Source organism: Crocodylus porosus, unplaced genomic scaffold, assembly GCF_001723895.1.
Source record: "Crocodylus porosus isolate Cpor-Errol unplaced genomic scaffold, CroPor_comp1, whole genome shotgun sequence".
In the NCBI taxonomy this organism is placed as follows: domain Eukaryota; kingdom Metazoa; phylum Chordata; order Crocodylia; family Crocodylidae; genus Crocodylus; species Crocodylus porosus.
Genome location: NW_017728912.1, coordinates 15,855,385 through 15,880,620, shown reverse-complemented (window position 1 = coordinate 15,880,620; position 25,236 = coordinate 15,855,385). Strand labels below are relative to the sequence as shown.

General features: G+C 41.6%; 1 protein-coding gene across 1 annotated transcript in view; it reads right to left on the bottom strand.

Moving 5' to 3' along the window:
* Window positions 1–25,236, bottom strand: part of LOC109309360 — a 58,016-nt gene that overhangs the window by 18,730 nt on the left and 14,050 nt on the right. Inside the window, exons 3-5 of the mRNA XM_019534054.1 lie at window positions 15,671–15,750; window positions 14,733–14,843; window positions 13,976–14,077 (exon numbers count right to left, since the gene is read on the bottom strand). Of these exons, the coding sequence (XP_019389599.1) occupies window positions 13,976–14,077; window positions 14,733–14,843; window positions 15,671–15,750 (293 nt within the window). The remainder of the gene's footprint in view (window positions 1–13,975; window positions 14,078–14,732; window positions 14,844–15,670; window positions 15,751–25,236) is intronic.

Sequence of the window (25,236 nt, the reverse complement as noted above, 5' to 3'; positions counted from 1 at the left end):
TGGAAAACAGAGGCTTCATAATTTTCAAGAAATTGGACTCAGTGGCATTCACATCAGAAACACGCAAGAGTGAATGCAAAAGTTCTGACACAATAAGATGTTTTCAGTAATATTACCATTTACAAGGTGTACTTTCATGTCCTGGAGATGAACCAAATAGATTACAAAGAAATGGTTCATTTACTTTGGATAGATGGCACTTTCTAGAATAAAATGTCATCAGATAGATTTCATTTTACACAGAAGGTGCCTTGTAGAGAAAGTCTCTAAGATAGATGAATCCAGGCCTCCCTAACCTGATCAATTTGGCAGGTTTCCCAAGATGACAGGAATCTTGTGTTAAAGCTAGTTTCTCTCACTACTACCTCAGGCAAATGAGTCACAGTGTTTCAAGTTTCTTGTGATGTCACCGATACATTTGGGGCATGTAATTAGAGGCCTCAATAGAGCCTCAAAAGACAGGAGTACTAGAAGCACATTTCCAAGTGCTGTGAAAATTCAGATCCAGATCTGGTTCCAGACTCATCCTTTGTGGCCTCCCCCAGTTCTTACCATGGAAGATGCATTGCTATTTCCTTTTAAGTCTTTCCTTGTTGATTCAGCCAATGGTGGACAAGTGATCACAAAGTATAAAGCTCCACATTATGTCTTTACCAACCAAATAGATTTGCACATATGCCCACTATCCTGTGTCTGAATGTGCTACCCAAAAGACAATGACATTCAAATAGTATTCAGATATATTGCTATTTACTCAGTCCTCCAAGGTGATGAGCTCCAATCCAGCAAACACAAAAGCAGATGTTTAATGTTGAACCTGTAAGTAGCCCCAGTGTCTTCAATAAGACTCCTCAGACATATAGGGAACTTTTACATGTGCTCTGCAGTTTGTGAAGGGTGGTGCTTTAATTAGAGTGGCTCCGAGAGTCGCTTTAATTAAAGTTCTGTAGTGTCTCGTGTATCAGCATCCCTATGCTTCCAAATGGCAACACGGGTATTTGAAGTAAAGTTTATTCAATGAGCTTTAATTCAAGCACCCCCACCACCATTTTGAAGCACAGGGACATTGATATATGAGACTGGAGTAATTACAGTGCATTGGAGAGCCTCTGCGCTCATGTATAGGCACCTTTAAACACTAACGTAAATATTTTCTGGACTGAGAACAGAGTGTTAAATCTCTGTGGGATCAAACTCAAATTCAATAAGGCTTTAACACTGTATTTAGCACATCCTGAATGATGTATAGTGATGTAAGAATTCCCCAGGGTGCTTCTGTTGTCTCTCATGTGACCTGCAGAGGCTTTGGCCATACTGCAGTAAAAGCTGTCTCATCAGATTACACAGATTCCAGAAAATAATCAATAATATTGCATTTACTACATATTTTTTTATTTCACTAAACAATGTAAGTTACAAGGAACTATTCCTTTTCACTATGACAATATGGGTTTCTGGACATCTCAATCTGCAACCATGGATCAAATGAAAATGTGAAAAAATGAAGTGTGCAAAGATGATAATTACACCAATGAGTTTAGGTTGGATGCCTCAAAGCTAAATATTTCAGAGGAAAAACAACCCTCAGTTTTAAAATAAAACTGAGGATTAGACTCAAACACACACGAACAAAGCTTAAAGCTAAATTAAGGCTATCAATGTCCATTATGTAGATTCTTAAACTTTGCTTGAACACATCTAGTCCTGGACACTGGCAAAGACTATATTTTGGGCTGTTGGTATATAGGAGTTACTCTACTGTATCTGGTCCTTCTAGATGGATGATTTAACTAGATGCAGCTCTAGTCTATCAGATAAAAAATGAATTACAAAAGCATGAGCAATATGAAAAAAATGGTCAAAGGGCTATACCAGGATTCAAGAGATGTGGATTTGTTTCCCAGCTGTACAATTGCTATCACTGGTAAAACATTGATAAAACTAACTCTTATATGGAAACAGATCATACAAGGAGGTTCTGAGAAGCTTGTTTATACATGAAAGAAGGGGGATTTTAGGTAATGCCAACTGTACTCTCCATCAAACATCTGCTTCCTGATTTCTCAAATGACTGCTTTAGGGATGGTGACAAAAATGACAGTCTATGTTATTTCAGTAGCACTACCACTATCCATGTGCCAAAAAATTGAAAAATGTAAAGCAATATGATATCTGAACAAGGGCTATAATCTATAGAATGTTCTAAACTGTTTTCACTTCGTAGTATATTTAGTTGTCAGGAGCCCCATAGGTCATATAATGGAGCTGTGTCAAATGATTTTGTCATGAAAAGCTAGGGTTATCTAAGCAGTGTTTTCTTAACTGCAAAAATCATTGTGTGTAGTAAATGCCTAACTAATGTCTGAAGCAATGCTAGGAACAGCTCTATGAACACCAGCATCCAGAAGATTATCAAGGTTCTTACAATGATTCCCTAATGACGACTTACAGAAAACAAATATCCCTTTACCAAAACAAAAAAACCCCACAAAACAATGGGGCCAGGAGGACATGCTTTGACAGTTCAAAGCAGGCCACGACACCCAGAATATGTCCAGGGCAATAGCTGCCCAGATGGCAGTAGTGCCGCACAGAGGCCAACCCTGCAACCACAGTCCACTGGCAACTGGCCCAAAGGGGCAGATGCCTCTACTGTCTGTGCAGTCCCCATCCAGGTCTGGCAGCTGTGCAGCAGGTCACAGCCAGGCAGCAGCCCCCACTGCCAGACTGCTGCAGTGAGTAAAGGGTGCAGGGAACTCTCAGGGCTGCTTCAGCAGTCCTGCTGGCACAAGGGGTATTGTCCCCAGGTACCAATTGGCTGGGCCCCAGAAGCTCTTGAGAGCGAGTAGCAGAGCTACTTGCCAGGGCAGCTTTTTATACTGTTGGGGACAGCATGGGTGCTGACCCTGGGCTCTCGCTCCCCGTCCCCCTGGCTGCAGATCCAGAAGAAGCCAGGCAGGGTTATTTTGCCCCTAGTGGCACAATTTGCTCCACAACAAAGTGCATGTCTGAGCATGTGCACTGAGGCAAAAAGCCCCGGCTCAAATTTGCACCACTTGCAAGTGTGGACATGCCCTTTGTGTTCATTAGTCACAGGTTTCCATCTTCATTAGTTAAGGATACTGGCAAGTGGATCAGGATTTAACTTTTTGAACTTTCCTAATTAAAATTACCTTTCCTAAAACCAAATACTAGCTTTTTGACTTCTTAGGTGTTTTCAAGGTAACTGGGAATAGTGTGTCACTGTTATGAAACTAGGAGATTCAGAATGCTGTCTCAGCTTGAAAGGAGCTTGACTTAAGTAAGACCACAGTGAAAATATACCATATTTTCTCACATACCACACTCACATACCACAATGAAAAACAAACGAAAAAATTAAATAAGAGAAAGAGAGAGAGATTTTGCCTTGAACTGCCTTTCTCATGAAAAGGCTGTCTTGAAAAATAGCTGCCAGCTTCTCTCTCAGCCATCAAGAAAAAGTGTTTATAGTAAACTCTACCCTTTCTGCTGAGAGAGAAGCTGGCAGATGTTTTACAATATAGCATCTTCCTACTTCTATTCTGATTAATAACATCAGTTTCACTGCTTAAAACACTCTCTTAAGAAGATAAATAATCATGTCCAGTATCCTGAGATGACTTAGACATAATGACCTTAATATTTCTGAGTCAAGGCTAAATAAATGAAATGGCACAACTGAAGGTATTATGTATTCCAGGAAAATTAGTTAGTTCAGAAACTACTTCCCACTCCTAAACTATTATATGCAGGGAATAACTGATAATAATATAAAAAAAAAAAATATATAGAAATACTACAAATATCAAAGTAAATGTGAAGTAGGACCAATCTCATATAGCATTGCATGGGGGAGGAACAGTGGCACATATGTATTATAGAGATGTAGAGAAGGAAGGAAGTGCAAAATATCTGCTAGTCCTCTGAGGGAGGAGCAAGGAGGCTGTCTACCCATTTCTTTAAAATCTTTAAGGATGGCCTTTCCACAGCCTCTGCAAGTAACGTTTTCTACTACTTAATTATCCCTGTAGGAAAAATATGTTTCCTAATATCTAACTTAAATCTTCCTTTCTGAAAATTAAGCTGGCTACTTATTGTCCCACTTTCTGTGGCTAATGAGAGAAACTGATCAGAGTTCACTTTATAGTAACCTTTTTACACACTAGAAGACTTTTCATGTCTCCTCTCCATGGCTAGGTACAGATGTCATACATAAACCAATTGGACTGTGCTTTCTAATCTAGCAGGAAAGGGTTGTGGGGGGGAAGAAGACTTCCCCCTCCCTGCAAACTCAGTCTGGGGCCAGAGGGGTGTGTATGGGGGGGGTTAACCCCTCGTTCCCCTGGTTAAACCCCTTTCTCCAAGTACAGAGCTGCTCTGCCCTGCTAAACTTACTGCAAATTACTGCTGGCTGTGATTGTGGGCTACAACTCCTAGAGGCACCTGGAAGCAGGAAGAGGAAGTGATAAACAACCCTGCAGAGTCCTGCTTCTGTGATGCTGGACTGCAAATCCCAGAAAGGAAGTGTCAGAGAGTTGTGCTTTAGCACCCCCTGGCTTCTGGTCTGAGCCACTGTAGGCATGTGGCTTCAAAGGGGTCAGAAAACCCTCCTGGCTAAACAGGAAAATTCAGGAAAGCCTAAGGGCAAAAAAAGGAGCATTCAGGCTGTGAAAGCAGGAGGTAGCTACCCAGGTTCACATTTGCAGGGAATCAATTAGGAAGGTCAAAGCAGTGTTAGAATTCAGGCTGGCTACAAAAATTAAGAACAACAAAAAGTCCTTCTTCAGATATATAGGGAGCAAAAAGAAAGCACAGGGCAGCATAGGACCCCCTACAGATAGACAAGGGCAGCTGGTGACAGAAAGGAGGACCAAAGTATAGCTCTTCAATGAGCTTTCCCCCTCTATATTCTAGAACTTGGATCTAGATATATCTCCGAAATGCATTACTGACAGAAGCAGGAGAAACACCAGCCCACCAACTGTCAGTGCCAACCTGGTAAAGAGACACTTGGAGGGGCTGAATGTGTTTAAATCAGTGGGGCCAGATGAGCTCCATCCAAGGGTGATGAAAGATTTAGCCAGTGTCATAGCAGAGCCACTGGCATGACTGTTTGAGTATTCATGGTGCTCAAGTGAGGTCCCAGAGGACTGGAAAAGGGCCAATGTGGTCCCTATTTTCAAGAAGGGGAGGAAGGAGGATCTAGGTAACTGTAGACTGGTTAGTCTCACCTTTATCCTTGGGAAAACCCTTAAAAAATTATCAAGGATCACATTTGTAGCAGTCTAGTGGGTAATATAATGCTGAAGGGCAACCAGCATCGGTTCATAGCAGGTAGTTCCTACCTGACTAACCTTATTTCTTTCTATGACGGGGTCACTAAATGCTTAAGGGTCATAGAGAGTGGTGGTGGATGGGTTGGTATTGATCTCAAAAGATGTGGGCAGTGGGGTCCTCCAAGGCTTGGTCTTTGGGCCAGTGCTGTTCAATATCTTCATCAGCGACCTGGATGAGGGCATGCAAAGCTCTCTGTCCAAATACACAGATGACACCAAACTGTGGGGCAAAGCAAACACACTGATGGGAAGAAACCAAATCCAGGTGGACCTGGAGAGGTTAGAAAAGTAGGCAGAGAACAACAGGATGCAGTTCAACAAGGACAAGAGCAAGGTGCTGCACCTAGGGAGAGGGAATCACCAGCATACCTATAAACTGGGGGATGATATTCTCAGCAACGCAGTGGCAGAAAGAGATCTCAGAGTTGTTGTTGACTCCAAGATGAATATGACTCATCAATGTGATGAAGTAATTAGCGGAGCTAACCACACTTTGTCATGCATTAATCACAAACAGATCCAGGGAGGTGATGCTCCCCCTCTATGCAGTACCGGTCAGGCTGCAGCTAGATTACTGAATCCAGTTCTGGGTGCCGCAATTCAAGAAGGCCATGGACAACCTTGAGAGGGTCCAGAAGAGGGCCACTTATATGGTTAGAGGCCTTATGAGGAAAGGCTGAGGGACCTGGAACTTTTCAGCCTCCACAAGAGAAGACTGAGGGGGGATCTTGTGGCAGTATTCACTGATTAACAGGCGGGGGGTGGGTGGGGGGCGTGCAGTAGGGAATAGGAGAGGCTCTGTTTACCAGACCACCCCTTGGAATAACCAGAAACAATGGCCACAAGCTGATGTAGAGTAGATTTAGGTTGGACATCAGAAAGAACTTCACGGTAAGGGTTGCCAGAATCTGAAACGGGTTTCCAAGGGAGATGGTGCTCTCCCCTTCCTTGGGGGTTTTCAAGAGGAGACTGGACAAGCACCTGGCTGGGGTCATCTGACCCTAGTACTTTTTCCCTGCCACTGGCAGGGGGTCAGACTCAATGATCCATTGATGTCCCTTCCAACTCCAGCATTTATGAATCTATGAATCCATGAATCTATGACTTTCCTAAATCAAAGGTTAATGTGTATCTATTTGTTTCTCAGTTTAATCTTTGCAGATTAAACTAACCTGCAAAGAATTAATCGATTCAGCCTTGGGCTTTTTGACCGTATTTAGCCAGTCAGTTCTCTCTTTGTAGGCTAAATAAACCCTGTTCCTCTAAGCTTTCCTCACAAGTCATGTTTCCTTAAACATGTCCCACATTTGTTGTACTGCACTCTGGATATGTCTACATCTTTTTACAGTGTGGTTCCCCCAAACTGGATATAGTACTCCAGCTGAGTAAAAAAAAAAAAAAAAAAATATTATCCCACCAAGTTTTACCTTTGACCTGCCTGTTAATGCATCCCAGAATTATATTTGTTTTTTTGCATAAACACCACATCAACTTGCATTTAGTTTGTGATCATCTACAGTTTCACAGCAAGCTATGGATAACTAGGCCATGTCTGACTGCTCACATAGGTTCTTTGCTGAGATACAAGAACTCCACCTAACCCAGGAGGTGCACAGTCCCACCAGAGGGAATGCCCTGCTAGACCTGGTCCTGGCCACAGGCGATGACTTGGTGAGGGGACTCCAGGTCTTCAACCACCTGGGTGATAGCGATTGTCACCTACTGGAATTCATCATCCAGAGCAGGGTGTCAAGGGCCTGCAGCAAGGCAGTAGCCCTTGACTTCAGGAGGGACTACTTCAGTGAGTTGAGGGGATTGGTAGGAGAGGCATTGCAGTCCTGGAGAGTAGGGGAACTAGGTGTCTGAGATGAGTGGTCGTTCCTTAAGGAGACGATCCTCTGAGCCCAAGGGTTGACAGTCCCAACGTGAGTCAAAGGGGGCAAGAGTGCTCAAAAGCCCCCTCGGCTCACCAAAGGTATTCAGGAATGTCTGAAAGCCAAAAAGGGGGCATACATCCAGTGGAAGGTTGGGGGGCTATCACCAAAGAGGATTATACCTCCATAGCAAGAGTCTGTAGGGAGGCTGTTAGGAAGGCTAAGGCAGAGATGGAACTAGGGCTAGCAACAAAGATCAAGAACAACAAAAAGTCCTTTTTTAAATACATAGGGAGTAAAAAGAAGTGAAAAAGCAGAACTTTTTAACAAATTCTTTTCCTCCATTTTTCTGAGCAGGGACCAGGACTTCTCCTCCACCGAGATTCAGGAGTGACTCCACTAGGCCTAGGGTCAGGGAGGACTGAGTTAGGGAACTTCTGAAGGAGCTGGACATGTTCAAATCAGAAAGTCCAGATGCTCTCCACCCTAGAGTGCCAAGGGAATTGGCAGGGGTCATCATGGGGCCCCTGGCACGGCTTTACGAGCATTCATGGTGCACTGGTCAGGTGCCAGAAGACTGGAAGAAGGTCAAAATGGTTCCCATCATCAAAAAAGGGAGGAGGGAAGACCCAGGCAACTATAGGCCCGTTAGTCTTACTTCGGTCCTGGGGAGGCTCTTTGAAAAAATTATCCAGAAGCACATCTGGGAGGGGCCAGCAGGGGGAAGGATTCTCAAGGGCAACCAGCATGGGTTCATTAAGGGCAGGTCCTGTCAGACCAACCTGATAGCCTTCTACGATCAGGTCACAAAATCACTGGATGCAGGTGTTGTGGTAGACCTAGTCTTTTGGGACTTTAGGAAGGCCCTTGACACTGTCTCCCACTCCATTCTCATGAAAAAGCTAGGTGACTGTGGCACTGATGCCTACACAGTAAGATGGATCACAAATTGGCTAGGGGCTGCACCCAGAAAGTAGTGGTGGATGGGAATCCCCCAGGGCTTGGTCCTCGGGCCTGTACTGTTCAATTTTTTTATTACTGACTTGGACAAGGAGGTGAAAAGCACCCTGTTCAAATTCACTGATGACACCAAGATTTGGGGTAAGATGAGCATGCTAGAAGCGTGGGACAGAATACAACTGGACTTGGATAGGTTACAGGGTTGGACAAATGTAAATAGGATGGAATTCAATACTGACAAATGCAGAGTACTGCACTTGGACAGGAAGAACCAGCAGCATGCCTTTAGGCTGGGGAACTCCCTTCTTTAAAGCACAGTAGCAGAAAGAGATCTTGGAGTCATTATTGACTCTAGTATGAACATGGGCTGCCAATGTGAAGACGTGGTCAGCATGGCTAATTGCACCTTGTTATGTATCCATAGATGCATCACGAGCAGGTCCAAGGAGGTGATCCTCCCCCTCTATGAGACACTGGTCAGGGCCCAGCTGGAGTACTGCATCTAGTTCTGGGTGCTGCACTTCAGGTGGACAGCATTAAGAGGGTCCAGAGAAGGTCCACTCACATGATCAGGGGGCAGCAGGGCAGGCCCTATGAAGAGAGGCTAAGGGACCTGGACCTGTTCAGCTTCCACAAGAGAAGGCTGAGAGGGGATCTAGTGGCAGTCTATAAACTTACCAGGAGGACCAGAGGGGAATGGTCAGATGCTGTTCCCCCGAGCGCCTCCCGGAGCAACACGGAATAATGGCCACAAGCTGATTGACAGTAGGTTCAGGTTAGACATCAGGAGGCACTACCTCACAGTTAGGGCAGCCAGGATCTGGAACCAGCTTCCAAGGGAAGTGGTGCTGGCTTCTATCTTAGGGGTCTTTAAAAGGAGACTTGATTACTAACTAGCTAGGGTCATATGAGGCCAGTATTCATTCCTGCCCATGGCAGGGGGTGAGATTTGATGATCTGCTCAGGTCCTCTCCAACCATACATCTATGAATCTATGAACTACTCTTTGACTGTTTTTCCTCAATGGTGGTACACTCCATTTTTCGTAATTTTATCTTTAAAAAAATATAGCTTATGGGTATGTGCAGCCATTAGACTTAGAGCAACTTAACCCTGCTTAGCTTAACTAGGGTTAGGTCAACCTGAAAGTTGATCTGTACAAACATTCAGGGAAGTTGGAGTGGACAAAAAAAAATGGCTGGTTCTATCCAACTTAGTTCACCTGAGGAAGTGCACTAAGTTATATTTGGCATAGGTCAGCCTGATCTATCAAATGTCTGCACACATTTGGAGTAAAGTCCTATGGATAGGAAAGCCTAGCCACTTGCCCCAGCCCTGAGGCTGTGCTGTTCCTACTCCTTTCCTCCCTGATTGGACTACTTTTAGCCTCCCAATATCTCTCTATCCTGGACAAACATGCTGCTTCCCTGCCAGAAACACCGACCCTCCTCCTGGACCCCACAGCCCCTTCCCCAATTCGACCAACTCCCCTTGCCTGGATTTGCCAAACTCTCCTGAGGACATACTACCCCCTTCCCCCAATCCTGTCTGCCCCTTCCCCCACCCCAACTTACTTAGATTACATTTGTGGTGTGGCTCCCAGCATTGGCAGATATCTGCTCAATCAGGACCCAATCTATGATTGTACAGCTGAAAGTAAGACATGGAATCATAGAATTGGGTCCTGGGAACGTCTGTATGCACCTTATATTATCATAATCCATATAATTATAGATTTCCATTTAGTGGTCTGGTTTTTGAAGTGACATAAAGCCTCCCTGGTTTGTATGGGGCCTTAACATTTATTAGGGTAATAATCTGTCCTCTGTTCAGATCTGGCTACATTAGAAGCTGTCAAAATTACCATCACTCTGACGTTTACATTGGAGTGCTCAGTTTTTGGTGGCATGCACCAAGATTTTTATGTTCTGTGCATCAACAAGTAACATTTTCCTACAAAATTTTATATGTAGAGCAAATCATACTCAGGACATACACAAAACTGAGCGGAAAAGGAGGAGAAAGATTATTCTCCTCCTGCTCACCCCCATCAAAATATACTTATGTTTAGTAGAAGTACACTCTGTTAGGAACCAGGAGGCCATGAATTCTAGGGCTACTTATACTTAGAACAAAGTCTACATAGCCTGGGAATAGATTTCATGCCATCTCCCATCTACTATCGTGCTTTGAAAGTGTCCTGAACCAGCTGCTTAAAAGAAATGTGTTTGAATGCTGCCATAAACATGTATTGGATAATGTTCCCTTAGGGCAGGTTTTTTCCACACTACATGTAGTCTGGCTTATATTCTGAAGTGTGAGAGTATATAACACTTCCAAAACCTTTGATAATCTTGTAAGTACTCTAATCTGTATAGTCTTCTTTTCCCAGAAGTATCCAGACCTTTCCTGAAAACGGCTCAGTCCTTATATTTAAATGTACCTTGTGCCAATGAATTCCATAGGCACACGTGCATTTTGTGGAAAATGTATTTCCTTTTACTGGTTTAAATTTTCTCATTTTTAGTTGATTGGATGGTGTCTTCTTTTTTTTCTACTTGGAGAAAAGATGTCTTATCTACCCCTTCTGTACCATTTTTATTTCTATTTTTAGTATATGCTGCATTTTTACCTCCTCTATAAATAACTAGTTCAAAGCTTTTAAACCTGTTTTCATATGCATGTTTTTTCACACCTCTAGTAATTCTTGTCACTTATCTTTGAACCACTTCCTTCATAAGTATGCATATATATACATGTGACATTAATTCAAGGACTATTTATGCAATTTATTTAAATAAATATTATGACGGGGGGCAATCCATCTTGGGGCTGGGATCTTATGTTGGCCCGCCCACCTGTCTAAGTAGGGCAGTCTGCACAGTCTCTCCTGCCACGACTTTGCTTTTTCCCAAACTGCTGCATAAATACAGGAGGCTGTCCATTTTAATGCCCCGATACCAGGGGGTGCTGTACACAACTCCTACCTCCCCTCATTGTGTACCATATCTCATAGATGGCATCCAGTTTATTACTACAGCTCTGGCCTGAGGCCGGGCCAAATTCAGTTCATTGTTAGGCCTCTCTCATGCTGCCTTGTTCTGAGCCTCACTCGTACTGCTCCTCTCACTGAGGCTTCAACCACTCTGGTCTCTCTCACCAGGACTCCTACACACTGCCCCTCACTGGGCCACATACACCCTGATCTGCTTCCTTGAGCAGCTCTTGTAGGCCATCAGGCATGTCTTTCATTCCTTGGCTGGCCATGGTGCAGCCTTTCAGGCCTTTTCCATTACCCTCATCGTAGAGGTGACCAGTTAATTTACAAAACTGGGCTGATTCTGCCCCTAGCCCCTCATTGGGTGACTTTCTACATTCATATACTCTGGGGAAGGAGAGGGGTTTTGGCCCATGTGCTGTCCTTCTGGCCATCCTTCAGCCCTACTCTACTCTATGTTTACATATAGTCCTTCAGGTTGTGATGACATCCCCTACTCTGTGCAGGCCCAACATACAATACTGCCCCCACTCTATCCAGGCCATACCTCTGTCCCCTCGCTGGGGTCTATGGGATCTTTCACCCCTGTGGGGCTCAGGTCCCCGAAGGTTTGTCTGGCCCCCATACCTGTCCCTAAGCCTGGGTAACCCACCAGGATATGGGGGCTGGGGTTTTGAGATGCCCCACCTCACCTTTCACTGGGGAGATAACTGACCTGGCATTTTTGGAGGACTGTCCCACCACAGACAGCCCCCCCAGACCACCCTTCCCTGGCAGGGTGCAGCTTTCAGTCATACCCAGGACCAGGAGCCTTCTGCCATCCACATTGCTCCTGCCCTTACCTCCAAGCTGTTACAAGCAGCAGCTCAGCTGGATATTGCCTCCTTGGATGCTAGCAGCAAACTGCTGGCCCAGCCCTGTGGGCTTGAACCTAAAATGGCTGCCTCATCAGGGCTGGCTACCTGCAAGCTACCAGTTCTAAACCTTAAAGTGGCAGGCACCCAAAAGTGCCCTGTCAAAAATATATAGAAAATATTAAAATAATCTGAAAAGGTCATAACACGGTTATCTTATTTTCTGCATATTTATGTGAACTGTAAAAATGTATTTGTGACCATCTATTTGAACTAATTTTTCACTCTTTCTAATGGTTTAGTAAATTAAACAGCAAACAACACTGTTTATTCATTTTCCAAAATAATTTTCCACAAGTAAAATTTTATTCACAATTTAAAAAATGGTAATTAGAGTTGTTTGATTATTCCTGGACATGACTTTTCGTCTTGACCCAGAACTTGGAAAACTAAGGATCTTCCAATCAGGAATCAGCAATAATATAGTGTGCTTTAACTGAGTTATATGACACTGCGTAAGCCATTAATACTTAATGTAAAAATCATGACCAATAATTTGTGAGAGTGCCTGGGTAGTAATATGCTTGTATAAACAAGTCAACCAGTCATTGGATATTTTTGAGTAATGAAGACAATAGAAACAAAAGTCTGTTTGCAGATAATCCACAAACAATAAAAGAGATTTAAAAGTTAAATTAATTCATCACTGCAAATAAATCAGCCAGCTCTGTCCCTTTTGAGCAATGATCCGAGAAGAGACCTGAAACCGCATGGTCTTGCAGCCTTCATTTTATATAAAGAGAGCTGTAATCCAATACCCATGAAAGGTCACCAGTCTTTTTGCTCTCAGATACTAGTTGTGTCCTGGCAGGGGTACCAAAATACATCCAAATAAATGGGACATCATCAGGGCCTACTGTACCAGGAATATTGATTTAGTACTTACAACTGATCTCATTGGATCTTACCCTCACCTTACACTTGGGGGATGGGGTCGCATGGGTGCTAAGGCATAAGGTTGACAGCCCCGAGGTTTGAGGCCATAGCAGAAACACTCACAGCATGGCCCTGTTAGATTTCAACAAATCTAAATACTTTGTCACAAGGATATAAGAAGGAAGGAAGGACTTTATACTCTGGTGTCCAAGTCAGGTCAACCTGTCCTTGATGCAGGTTTTATACCATATTTAGTTTTTTCCCCTGATTCTGAAACCATCCAGTGGTCAGTCTGGCCCCTCATAAACCTTAAATTCTGTTGGTTGGTAACAGTTCCACAGGGATACTATTATGGCCGAAGCTGTCTATAATCTGAGGCTAAGAGGGCTACACTTCTTACGGTTTTCTTGTGAGACTATCACTGAGAGCTTCAAGCATGGGTCCTAGATCAAGTTTGGGTCCTAATCACTCTTAACAGGTGTAAGTGACTAACCACCAGCTAGCAGCAATGCAAGGCAGTGGAGAACACATCTCCACACCCCCACAATGCTTTTCATATTGCATGCCACATTTGTTCACTATTCTACATGTAACCTGGGCCAGTTGAGCATATCACTGATAGCTTCATTTTGAAGCCATTGGTTCCTACTTTTTGTTACGAGTATTGGCACTATGAACTTTTTTAGGATTAATGCACACTGATTGCATCTACATGAGATGCTGACCATGCAGTAGCTTGTTACTACTGCACAGTAGCATTGAGTCATGGTTCATGCAGTGCGACGTTACTGCATAATAACAAACTACTGCACAGTCAGTGTCATCTAAAAGCTGTTCGGTTACTGTGCAGTTATTTAGTACTTGTTTAGACAAGTACTAAATGACAGGTCAGTAATGACTGCGTGGTCAGCATCTCATGTAGACGCAGCCACTGTGCTTCCTAGCTGAAATCATATTTCCTCTAATAAGACAATCAGCTGGTTTGCCAGAAAGTACCTGGGTTTCTTCCTTGGGGATGTTTTCACCATTCTCTTGAAACTGCATTGATTTCATTCCTTCAGGTTTTTGGGAATCAATCATCTCTAAGGATTTAATGCCCTAAAAACAAATAAATAAGTAAGTAAATAAATAAATAAAATCAAAAGGGGTGGAGGGTCACAAACAGTGCTCATATCTATGAAGCTCTCCAGACGTACTTCACATACAACTCTGATTCTCCAAGACCTTTTTGAATCTAAATCATGCAGCTTAGAGAAAACTGCATAACTTAGATTGAGTCCACCTTGGGCTTTTTGAATGTCTGTACCTATCCTAGACAACTCTGCAGGGAATAAAGGCACCTAAGCCCCACACTTTGACCCACTGCACAATCTGCTTGGGTCACTGCTCTAATAGAAAAGGGGAACAGAAAGCTGCATGACTTTCAAAATTCCATGGTGAGTGATTCGGCAGAGCCTTGACTCCATTCCCCTCACCATAAAGCACTAGAAAAAAGACAGTAAGTACTTTTCCCCCTGGAGTTTCTCAAGGCTACTCCAAGGGCATCACTGCTACATTTTTACATAGGATTTTAAGTTAGGTCCAAGTTTGCCCTGAATTTCTAAGTCTGTCTCTAAGAAAGGAACCGTCCTGTTACTTGGTATCTCTGGATCCTAAAGTTCATCATGGGAAATCACTCAAAGCATTGCAGGAATCAGAATAATAGTTCTAATTACTATGAAATAATAGCTCTATTTCATTAGAAATAGCTTACCATTTCTATTGCATCAACTCCTTGTCTCAGGGAAATAGCCTCTGCAACAGAAAAATCTTTTTTGGGATCCTTGGCTTCTGGAGTGGATGTTGATGGTTTCAATTCATCAGTCTAATGGGCAAAAATATTTGGTAGCCATTATAACCCAATCAACTGGGATGTAGGAAGCCATGCTTTTCTTATGAAAAGATGGCTGCATCAACCCCAAAGTTCAACTTTATTACCAACCCTAAGCAAAGATATACACTCAGAAGCTTTCAAAGTGGGAACAGAGATTTTAATTGGTGTGAATCTCACAGTCTAACAGAGAATACAGGGCTTCTATTTTGATATTCAGAGTTCAACTGTATTTTATTACCTTTGGAAGCAGCTGTATCAGAGTATATTTTCCCACAGGCACAAGGTCAATGACTTTCTAGTAGTTCCAGTAAAAATTGCATATATATATACCCCTTATACTGTATATTAATAATAAAACCCCCATAATCCTTTTTGTCATGTTAACTCAACAACATGCATGTTCCCTCCTTTTTCTTTCATAGAACCCTAAAGATAACAGGGAGGAGGCAAGCCTTGGGGTCTTCATACCATTATGTAGGAACCAATGGAAAGTGAAAACAATAACAAAAAGAATAAATAAAGCAAAGAATTAAGCAGCATCTTCTGAAAATGGCTTCAAAATGTATGCATACAATTATCTCAGGGCCTGATTTTTTTCCTATAATATGAGGCAATGCTATTAACGTTATTAATTTTGTTCATGCTTTACCCTGATCATAGTGAGACCCAAGAACTGATGACGGCTATTTTTACATAAAGTAATCCAGGCCTTTCCCTTCATATAAGTACATTAATATTTCTCACCAACTTATATCTGTTGTGTAGCTCTATTCCCAAGAACAAATCTAAGCATGGAAAGACCATGTATTCATTTATACCTGCTGGTTCAAGAGTTTGGATTTCCCTCTGCTGTCTGCTTCCACATCTTTCTGTTCAGCTGCAATGTTGCTAAGAGGGGCTGTTTTATACAAAAGAGGAAAAATACATAATATGCTTCAAATATTTATCATAAAATTGGATGTTATATGAGAAATGTTCTTAGGAAGTCATAAAGGATGGGCATAAAAACTTGAAATAATTTAAGTTTTTCAGTCTTTATATGTTAGAACAATATAAAGTAGAGCAGAGAGAACAACTTAATGTGTTCCAAGTGTCTGCATCCAAAGAGGTTGGTTTTACAACTCTATATGCATATGCATAACAGAGATTGTATCTATTTCCTTTCATCCACATGGAAATTCCTCCTGAAATACACTGGCAATCCAACACATCTGAAATTTAATAAGTAACTATTTACAGAATAAAAAAAAATAATTCCAAAAATAATTTTAAAATAGGCTTTGCTACAGATTACACTGATTGATTGTCTGGATCCTAATGGAATATAATTAGATACAGCACAAACTCAGATTAGTTAAACAATAAGACAGGGTGTGAGAGACAGAAAGGCCTTAAAAGCAGCAGATGAGGATTGTAGAAAACCTATTGACTTTGGAAATGTCATTCACGAAGGTGATCTGACAGTGGAGTCAGGAAATAGGTGTCAGTTATCCCCCTACCTAATTACTGAATACACATGAATCGCTGTACTATCTATGGCCTTGATTCAGAAAAGATTAACTTTTAAATATACATGTCCCAGATATCCTGCTGACCACTGTACATAAGTAGAACATGCTCCCACTCTGGATTGTTTATGACTGGTACATCATGGGAAAGCTAGCCTGGTTGGGAAGCCCATCTGCAGAGCAGACTTGGGATAGAAAGCACCTTAACAATTTATATGAGGCACCATGGTAGCATTTTCAAACCAGAAGAGTTTCTGTTTGTGCCTTTTCACCAATTTTGTTTTGCTTTGTTTTAAACTCAAATCCAAACACAAATTGAAAAACTATGTTTTCAGGTATGTGTTTTTACTGCAAAAAGTTCCAGTTTTCTATGGACATATTTCATACAAAACACTGTAAATAGAAAATCCTCAAAAGAGGCCTAAAACCTCAGTTCTTCAAAGGGTATTGCACAGCTTTTTGGTATACTATAGGAAGCAAGATTCTTAAGAACATCTTTAGACTTGATGGAGAACTATGAATTACTTACTAGAATATAGGTCAGCAAATATCACACATGCCATAATTTGGAATAATACACATTTTTTTTTACAGAGGAAACAACTGTACATCAAGATAAGCAAGACAAAGCAGGCAGAAATCAAAGCATTTTTGCACTGGATGTGGAACAATAGGTGTGTTTACTTAGAGACAAAGTAAATAGGTATGTGCAGGGAACAATTTACCTATTGCTGTCTCTAACAGTAGTCATCCATCTAGCCCAATTAGGGGGCACTTATCATTGTGGTGTCTGAGAGGCTTCAGCTGCTATCTTTAGATAGTACCACAATCAAATATGGGTAAGATTTTCAACTGTTCTCCCTCAGACAAAAAAGTACCCTCCTCTCACCTTAGTGGCTCACATATCTTCAATTGGTGATTCCCCTGGAACTCAGCTTAATTATGTGCAGGCAGCAATGGCTTTCTCTTGCTGAAGCAGTGGCATTAGTGTGAAATGAGTAGGGTATTTTTCTATTGTTAGCAGCTGATCTGTAATAAGATGATCAACCACAGATTTTTAAAGAAGGTTAATCATGGAATTTTTATGGCTAGCGGAGAAGTTATATGCTCTGGTTCACATTGATATCAGAGCACCATACTTACTGTTGGAGTAAGTAAATATATTGATATCCATGACTGACATTCATGGAGTTTCACCTGTATGCACTCTAATCCCTGATTTGGATAACATGCTTATATAACATATCACTTAAGCATGTACTCAGCTTTAAGTCTGAGTCTGCTAAAGACTCACCACATTTTATGCTATGAACAAGAGTACTACTTAGCAGCTGGTCTTTTTAGCAGGTTTTTAACAAGAGGTTTTAACGCCTTCTTGCCAGTCAGAGGTGAGGTATTCTCGGGCCACTACACAGAAGATTCCAATTGTGGATTTAGTATTCCCTGCATACTGTGATCCCCCATTGCAAAGACAAGAAGAGTTGATAATGTCAAAACTACATATGGAAAGTTCAATTCTTTTGTGCAAGATATTTCTAATATGCCATATTAGGCCATGATTCCAGAACATTTAAGCCTGTTTTTTTTTAACAACCCCAATATTATACTTGATATCAACTACCCATTTGCTCTAAGTCAAATATGTTCTTAAAACCTCCCTGAACCAGTGAATTAGTGAATTGGGAAATGGGTGTATGTGTGTATATATATATATGTGTGTGTGTGTGTGTGTGTGCGCGTGCATGTGTGTGTGTATGTATATATATGTATATATATATGAAATGGAAATGTGTGTGCATGTATATCTATATATCTATCTACATAGCTATATGAAATGGAAATATATGTGTGTGTGTGTGTGTATGCATAGGAAACAAAAAACTTTTGGAATATAGGAACTAGTTCTATGGTGCTTGGAAATCCCCTGTTATCTGAAGGTAAATGTACCTGTTTAAGTATCAAAGGCAACAGGGTTTCATCTGGGAAAGTCACCTTGCATATGTGTAAAAGGATAAGGGTACAGTGAGATAAGAAAGCACAATAAGCCCAAAATATCACAAACTCACAATTTTTTTTCCATTTTAAAAGGAAAATTCTCCTTTCAAGATCCCCTTTCCAATAGATTGATCTCATTTATCTTTTTTCCCCACCTTTTACATAAGTATTCAAGCACCACTAATTTACTCCCCTAAAGTGTGCAGATAGATATACAAAGCCTGAAAGACAGAAATGGATCAAATCATAGTTCCAGTAGGCCACAGCAGGGGAGAAGGTAAATGTGGATCCCTCCTGCCTCCCGTTCCCTTTCATCCTCTCTGCAGGTGCCATTGTTATTGCTGGGAATTAATACAGAGAGAGTTACAAGAGATTTGAAAATAATAATTCAGACAGAAAAGAAAAAGAAAGAAAAAAGAAGTAATATCATTCTCCCTTGCTCATGGCAATTTTATAGACAACTTATTATATTACATCCATTGTGTGATTTACAGGGACTTCTTTTATCTAGCCAGCCATCAGGATCAAAACAGTAATAAAGCTTTGTTGACAAGTGCCACAAAGCTGACTTTGTTCTAAGAGTCCATCTTGAATTTCTGCTTGGTCATAGTCAGAGAACAAATAAATACAATGAGGATCTCCTGGGGCAGAATTAATGTTCACTTTAGCTATGTTAAAAGGCTGGTGCTATTTAGACCCTTGAAATGATTCAGAAGAACTAATGAAACCCATTCCTTTCTAAAGTATTTCCACATGGCTACCTTTACCAGGAAACTAAAAATGTTCTGTAGCTGAAGAAATGAGAATGAAAGTATGTTTTCATCTTGTGAATTTTCAAGCCTCTGTAGGTTGGAGGGTGAACAAGTATTTACATCATGCTTGTGGATTTTCTGAAAACTCACAGCAGCTTCATGTAAATGGTTCAGATCTGAGTCTGATCAGTTTAATGTGTTCAGGTTGCTGAAACCTGCTGTATGTGTTAAGCTTTTTCGGTGTCCTAGGGCCAGTACAGTGATCACATGGGATTAAAACTGGTAAAGAAAGAAGAGGAATTAGTTTCTCCCTTTTTCATGTAACTAGTCATTGTGATGGGATATGAAAAGATAATAGGATTAAACCTGCTCTCACATCAACGTAAATCACATTCAAGTCAATGGGCCTAGTGGCAAACAGCAGGCACTCTAATTTTATGACGAGAGGCTCATGTCCAGTGGCCTTAGGTTGACACAAGTGAAAACAGAACGAGGCCTATCTTGCTTAACAACTCTTGACATATATGTGAGTAGAGAAAACTGCATTAGTTGGAAAGTGTATCAGATCTTTTATGTGAGTGCAAGCTGATTTACAATGAAATTGGAGGGCACGTTCTGAGGAAAGCAGATTCCTTGCCAGTATACATAGTCATTGCATGAAGATTTAATGCCACGCATCTTCCTGATAGTTTATGAGTGTTCTGAGATTCATGATGTATCTCTTTATGACAGTTTCTAACATAAGGGACATACTATATTTAAGAATAAAATTCTGAGTAAATTTTCACTCTTTTCTCTGCTTGTTCAGTAATTTATATCGTGCAAAGTTGGTCTTAAATAGTACTGTTCTGATTTAATAGTGTGATCTGGCAAAAATGACCACACACGGGATGGGACAGTGGAGGTTCATTTGTATAAGTACCAGTGAGTTTTTGTGAGGTACTATTTCATCTGCATACATTTTTTGCTGACATATACCTGGTTTGAATTTCACACCAGAAGACTAGAATGGGCCTGATTCTGATTTCAGTTAAGTCAGTGTAAAACTGAAGCATCTCCCAAGACAGCAGTCAAGCCACACCAGCACAAGATCAATATAAATAAGTACAGCATATGCCCCAGTGACTTTAAGATATTACAAAATGTGACCTTGTAACTTAGAATAGTCTGACATAACCAAAACCAAAGCCATCAGCATTCTTTTCATGGCAATACTCTGAATACAGGCAGATTTCCTACTATACTGATTTTCTGAACTGCTTTGGAGAAACCCCAAGAGAAGCCTCAGAGTGACCTTGTTCCACGATCTTATTGCCAATGAAAATGATCTGTCAGTCATCTGCAATTGCAGTGCATTGGATACAGGCCAGAGATCCAGGTCTGTGCCTATGGGGTACTGTTAGTCAGCATATTAGGGCAATTTAAGCCAAATTTTTTACTTGTATGTTGAATCACTTCTTTTTATTTTTATGATAGTAGCTCCTGGATTCTCTGAGTAGCCATAAAATCCCAAATTAGGTGTCAATAGGAGAATAATTAACTTGTTTTTCCAACCCTGTAATCAACATGAATCATGATATTGCTTCCTAACTGGAGTCTATTGTGGGTAATGCATAGTCAGCAGATCATAGGGCTAGCTTCTCGCTCCTTAAAATACATTGGGATTATATTGTTGTTTACTTGTAGTTTGGCTTAAGTGTTGGTGAAGATGCAGATAGCACGCAAACCTCTTACAAACACATGCTGCAACCTACCAGTACCAGTTAAGGCTCCCAGCCTTTCCCCTATGGCAAATTTTCAACCTTGGGTGCCTAAAGTTAAGCGCCTACATAAAAGCCTGTGGAGAGGTCACATTAGGCACTGTGAGTGCTCAGTGCTATGAGAAATAAGTAATACTTTTATTTAGGTTTTAAAATATAGAATTACGTGCCTAGTGACATTAGGCACTGAGGTTTATGCATGTCCGTAGTGATCGTTGTACCTTTTCAGAAATGTAAGATAAATTTATTCATCCACTAGATGGCACTGTGCTGAATGAAAAGTACAACTAAACCTGCTGCAGTCAAACAGCAAAGGTATTAAAAATCTGTACAGCCTTAATGACTATACTGGCCAGGACATGACACATCAAACTGAGTGAGGAATAAAATCTTTTTTTTCAGATTTTTTATGGAAAGTGCTTTTATATGTTAACCAATCACATCTGAGCTTGTACATACAATTATCCTTTTTTTTGCATTTGTACTAAGCCTTTTGAAGCAGACTAAAAAGTGCTTTAAATATATCTCCTACTGACATAAAATGCTCTGTCTGCTCAGCCTTCCAGAACAGAGAAATATCTAAGAAGACCATATATTTTACCGATTTTTCTGAAATCCTTTCTGGCTTTGGTCTCCTTATGTATATAATGTTACTACATCTGTTCTTCAGCTTAATAAAATGTAAAGTTTTTATAAATCATTACTGCTTATACTGTTATTTTCATCAAGCAATCTCAAAGCACTCAAAAAATGAAGGCAAGCATCATTTGAGTCATTATGCAGATTTAAAAAATTGAGATACAGAGCAGTTAAAAGACTTACAAAAGAACACGGGGTGCATCTGCAAGAGACTAATTAGTTGTGCAGCCTATGTGGAGATGCTGCCCGGGCTGGCTGGGGCATGAGAGTGCTTCAGTGTGGAGGGGTGCCTGCCGGCTAGCCTCTCATTGAAGCCCCATTGTGCCCCAGTTAGCCTTTCTGCAGCAGGTTGAGCTGCGGGGAGCAGTCCTGGGCTGGTAGGGTGACCCCTGGACCCCTCTGTCAGCTGGGGCTTCTCCTCAATGGCTCAACATGCTGCACTTCCAGGTCTATGTGTGCCTGGGAGCAATAAACTCCTGTGCAATAAGCACACCAGAGTTTATTCAGGCATATTAATATACACATGTAGACACTCCCACAGTGAATCAGTAGCAGAAACCAAAAATAGAGTTTATGACTCTTGGTTTCTAGTCTCATATTGGAGACTGCTGCCTATTTCTTATGTATGTGTTCAGGTGGCAGATGCCATGGCATGAAAGCAGTTATACAAATTAATCTGGTATCAATTTTAATTAATCTAAGGCAAAGTTACAATTTTAGCCCCTTTTCCATTACCCTTTGGTATCCTCCCTCTTGCTGAAGTGAAGTTTTTCAAGTATGACATCACTCTAGAATATACACACACATCTATATCTATATCTATATTAAATGTATATATGTATACTCATTGAGGTGGAATTTTCTGTGAAAATATTATCAGAAAACACATTTATCTCCCAAAGCTCTCTATGTTATTTTTTCTATTTTAATGGTGAGGATACATTAATAACTGAAAATGGCATTTCAATAATCACACAACACATTTTTCCTGTTATACTTGTTGATATCTAATGAGCTCTTAGCTCAATTTAGTGCCTTCAGGATTTGTGTTTGGGTCCATTAACAATCTTGTGATTCAGCAACTTAGTATCCTGTCACTCAGATGGACCCCAGCATTTAAATATATTCCAGATTTTATGGGCCTCAAACTTTGTAAGTTTGTAAAGGGCATAATGAAGATATTCTTGTTCAAAGTTCTCTTTTACTCTAGAGAATGGACTTTAAGTACTAGTCACAATGTTTCAATAAGCAGCATTTGGGTGTAACTTATAATACCTTAAAAGAGCTTCATTGACTTCACAGAGTATGTTGATGCAGGAACAGGGCCAGAGCTATTAACCTTTTTATGACACTCTACATTAAGGGAAATTTTATAAATCATGATTAATAGATGTTATGAACTTATCACAGAGATGAGTAGTACCTGTAAAAAGGCTAAAAAAATTCAAAAGAGGGCAGTGGAGATGGCAACAGGAAATAGTAATGAGCAACTTTGTTGTACTGTATAACAGTTGTTTAACCATTGATTATAATGTCTAGTCATGATTTTTTAACCCTCTGAAAACTGTCTGTACACATATGTTTAATAAGAAAATGTAAACAAACTTAGACTTTTTGTATATTAGCTTTAAAAATGAACATAAAAGAAAATACAGTGACAGATTTGAAGATGCACATGAGGTAGTAACCTCCACATAGTTGGAATTTTCAATTCTGCACGAGCCCTAGTTCTAAAATTATGATGCACTTTTCAGCTGAAATACCTGAGATCAACTTTGGTCATTCAGGCAAGATACACTGACTGGAAACTCTTTTCCTCCATCCTTCCTATTAGTGTTTTCTATGAACTCCATGTGCCTCTGGAGGCTGGGGGGACACAGCGACTGCCTGCATGCAGGGGCAGCAGCGGCAGTGGAGGCAGTGGGGGCATAGTGGAGGCAAGCAGGGAGCTCCCACAGTTGGCCGCAGTGGTGTTGGCAGCGGGGAAGGAGGGGGAGGGTGGCGAGCGCTGACCAGCGGTTGGCAACCAGCTGCAGATGGCAATGGCCGACAGTGTTGGTGGCGATGGGGGGAGAGTGGCAAGTGGCGACCACCCACAGGTGGTGCCAGCAGTGTTGGCAGTGGCTAATTGCATGGGGTGCACCGTCAATCTCAGGGGGTGCATGTGCACCTGCGTGCACCCCCTATGCATCATCAATGGTGTTTTCAGTGTTAACATATTGCTAAACAATTACAAAGCAGAACTGCCAGGACTTGTGGGAAGTGATATAAACATTCCTGCAACAGGGACCATATTTGATGTGGGGTGGTGAGATAATTTACAGTCTTTATTAGGGTATGCTGCTGCACAATATAGAGATACCTGAACGAGCATGTTTAGAAATAGCTTGGGTCCAGAAGCAGTCTAGCTGCTGTAGCACAGAGCTGTGATTTGGCTAACTTATTCTACTGACATAAAAGAGACCCTCTGAGCCTTGGGTATCTGTGTATCATACCACAGTGTGCAGGTGTTGAACAAAAGCCTCTGTTAAATGTGCAGTGTAATAAAAAAAGAAAAATACCATGGGAAACACCCACCTAAAGTACAAAATGCATGTGACTTGACAGAAAGAAGAATATTTAGGGGCCTTCAAATCAATTAAAGAAGATGTTGGCAAGATAGCAGTCTCCCAGATCACCCCTGGGCCAGCTGTCTGAGGCTCACAATAGATGAAAATGGCTACCAATCATTGCTGTCATCTTGGACATAAATGATCCATTCAGTTATTAGTCAGTTTATTTACTTCTGTTACATTTATGCATATGTTTTGGTAGCATGTATTTCTCTTTTCTTTGTGTTTGTATCCTCATATACTTGTGCATAGACTTTTTCTACATTGCAGAGACAGGTTCCTAGTCATTAGTCCTGGTTCCACTGGTATGTCAAGGATTCCTGTGAGGCCCTGGTAAAAGGAGAAGTCTAAGGAGGATCTTGTAACAACAGAGCATATATCTATTAAGAACACTGTAGGGGAAGGTTGGAGCTTTGGTTAAGGCAGTGAATTGCAACTCTAAGGCCAGGAGATATCTGAGAGCCACTGCTCTTGAGATCTCTGTCTGACATTTATGAGTGGGGTGGGATCTGGGGCATTCTCAAGGCAGGTTCACTGCCTGACTTCTGCATTTGGCACGTGGAGGGTGGAAGCAGGTGGGCCAAAGTGTACTTCAGTTCTAGTGAACCTCCCAAAAGTGTTATAGACATGCCCCAAAGCTGTAACATCAGTCACAGGACCCTGCAGCCTTCAGGTGTAATCTTGGGCATGTCACTAATCATTCTGTGTCAGAATGTCATGGAAAAATAGGGCTGGAAGTGACCTCAAGAGATCATTTAGTTCAACTTCCTTCTCAAAACAGGATTATTTGTATGTAATAAAGGGCTTAGTTCAGCTGTCTGTCTGTAATGCTCTTGTAGCACTCTGATTGGTTAGTAAAACAACCAACCAGAATGCAGAGCACCTCCGTGATGGCGGGGACAGAGGGGATGGAGCAGGGTCGGGGGCGGCATCATGGTGGCACTCTGCCACCTCCGAGGAGCAGAGCTGGGGGCAGAAGCACTGGAGGCAGTGATGTTGTAGGGCGCTGGCAGAGAGGGGAGGGGACAGCAGGGCAAGCTCTCCCCCTCCATTCCTGGGAGGCAGCAGTGGTACGAGGGGGATGGGCACCCCATCCCGCCCATCCCCACCCCCCGTCA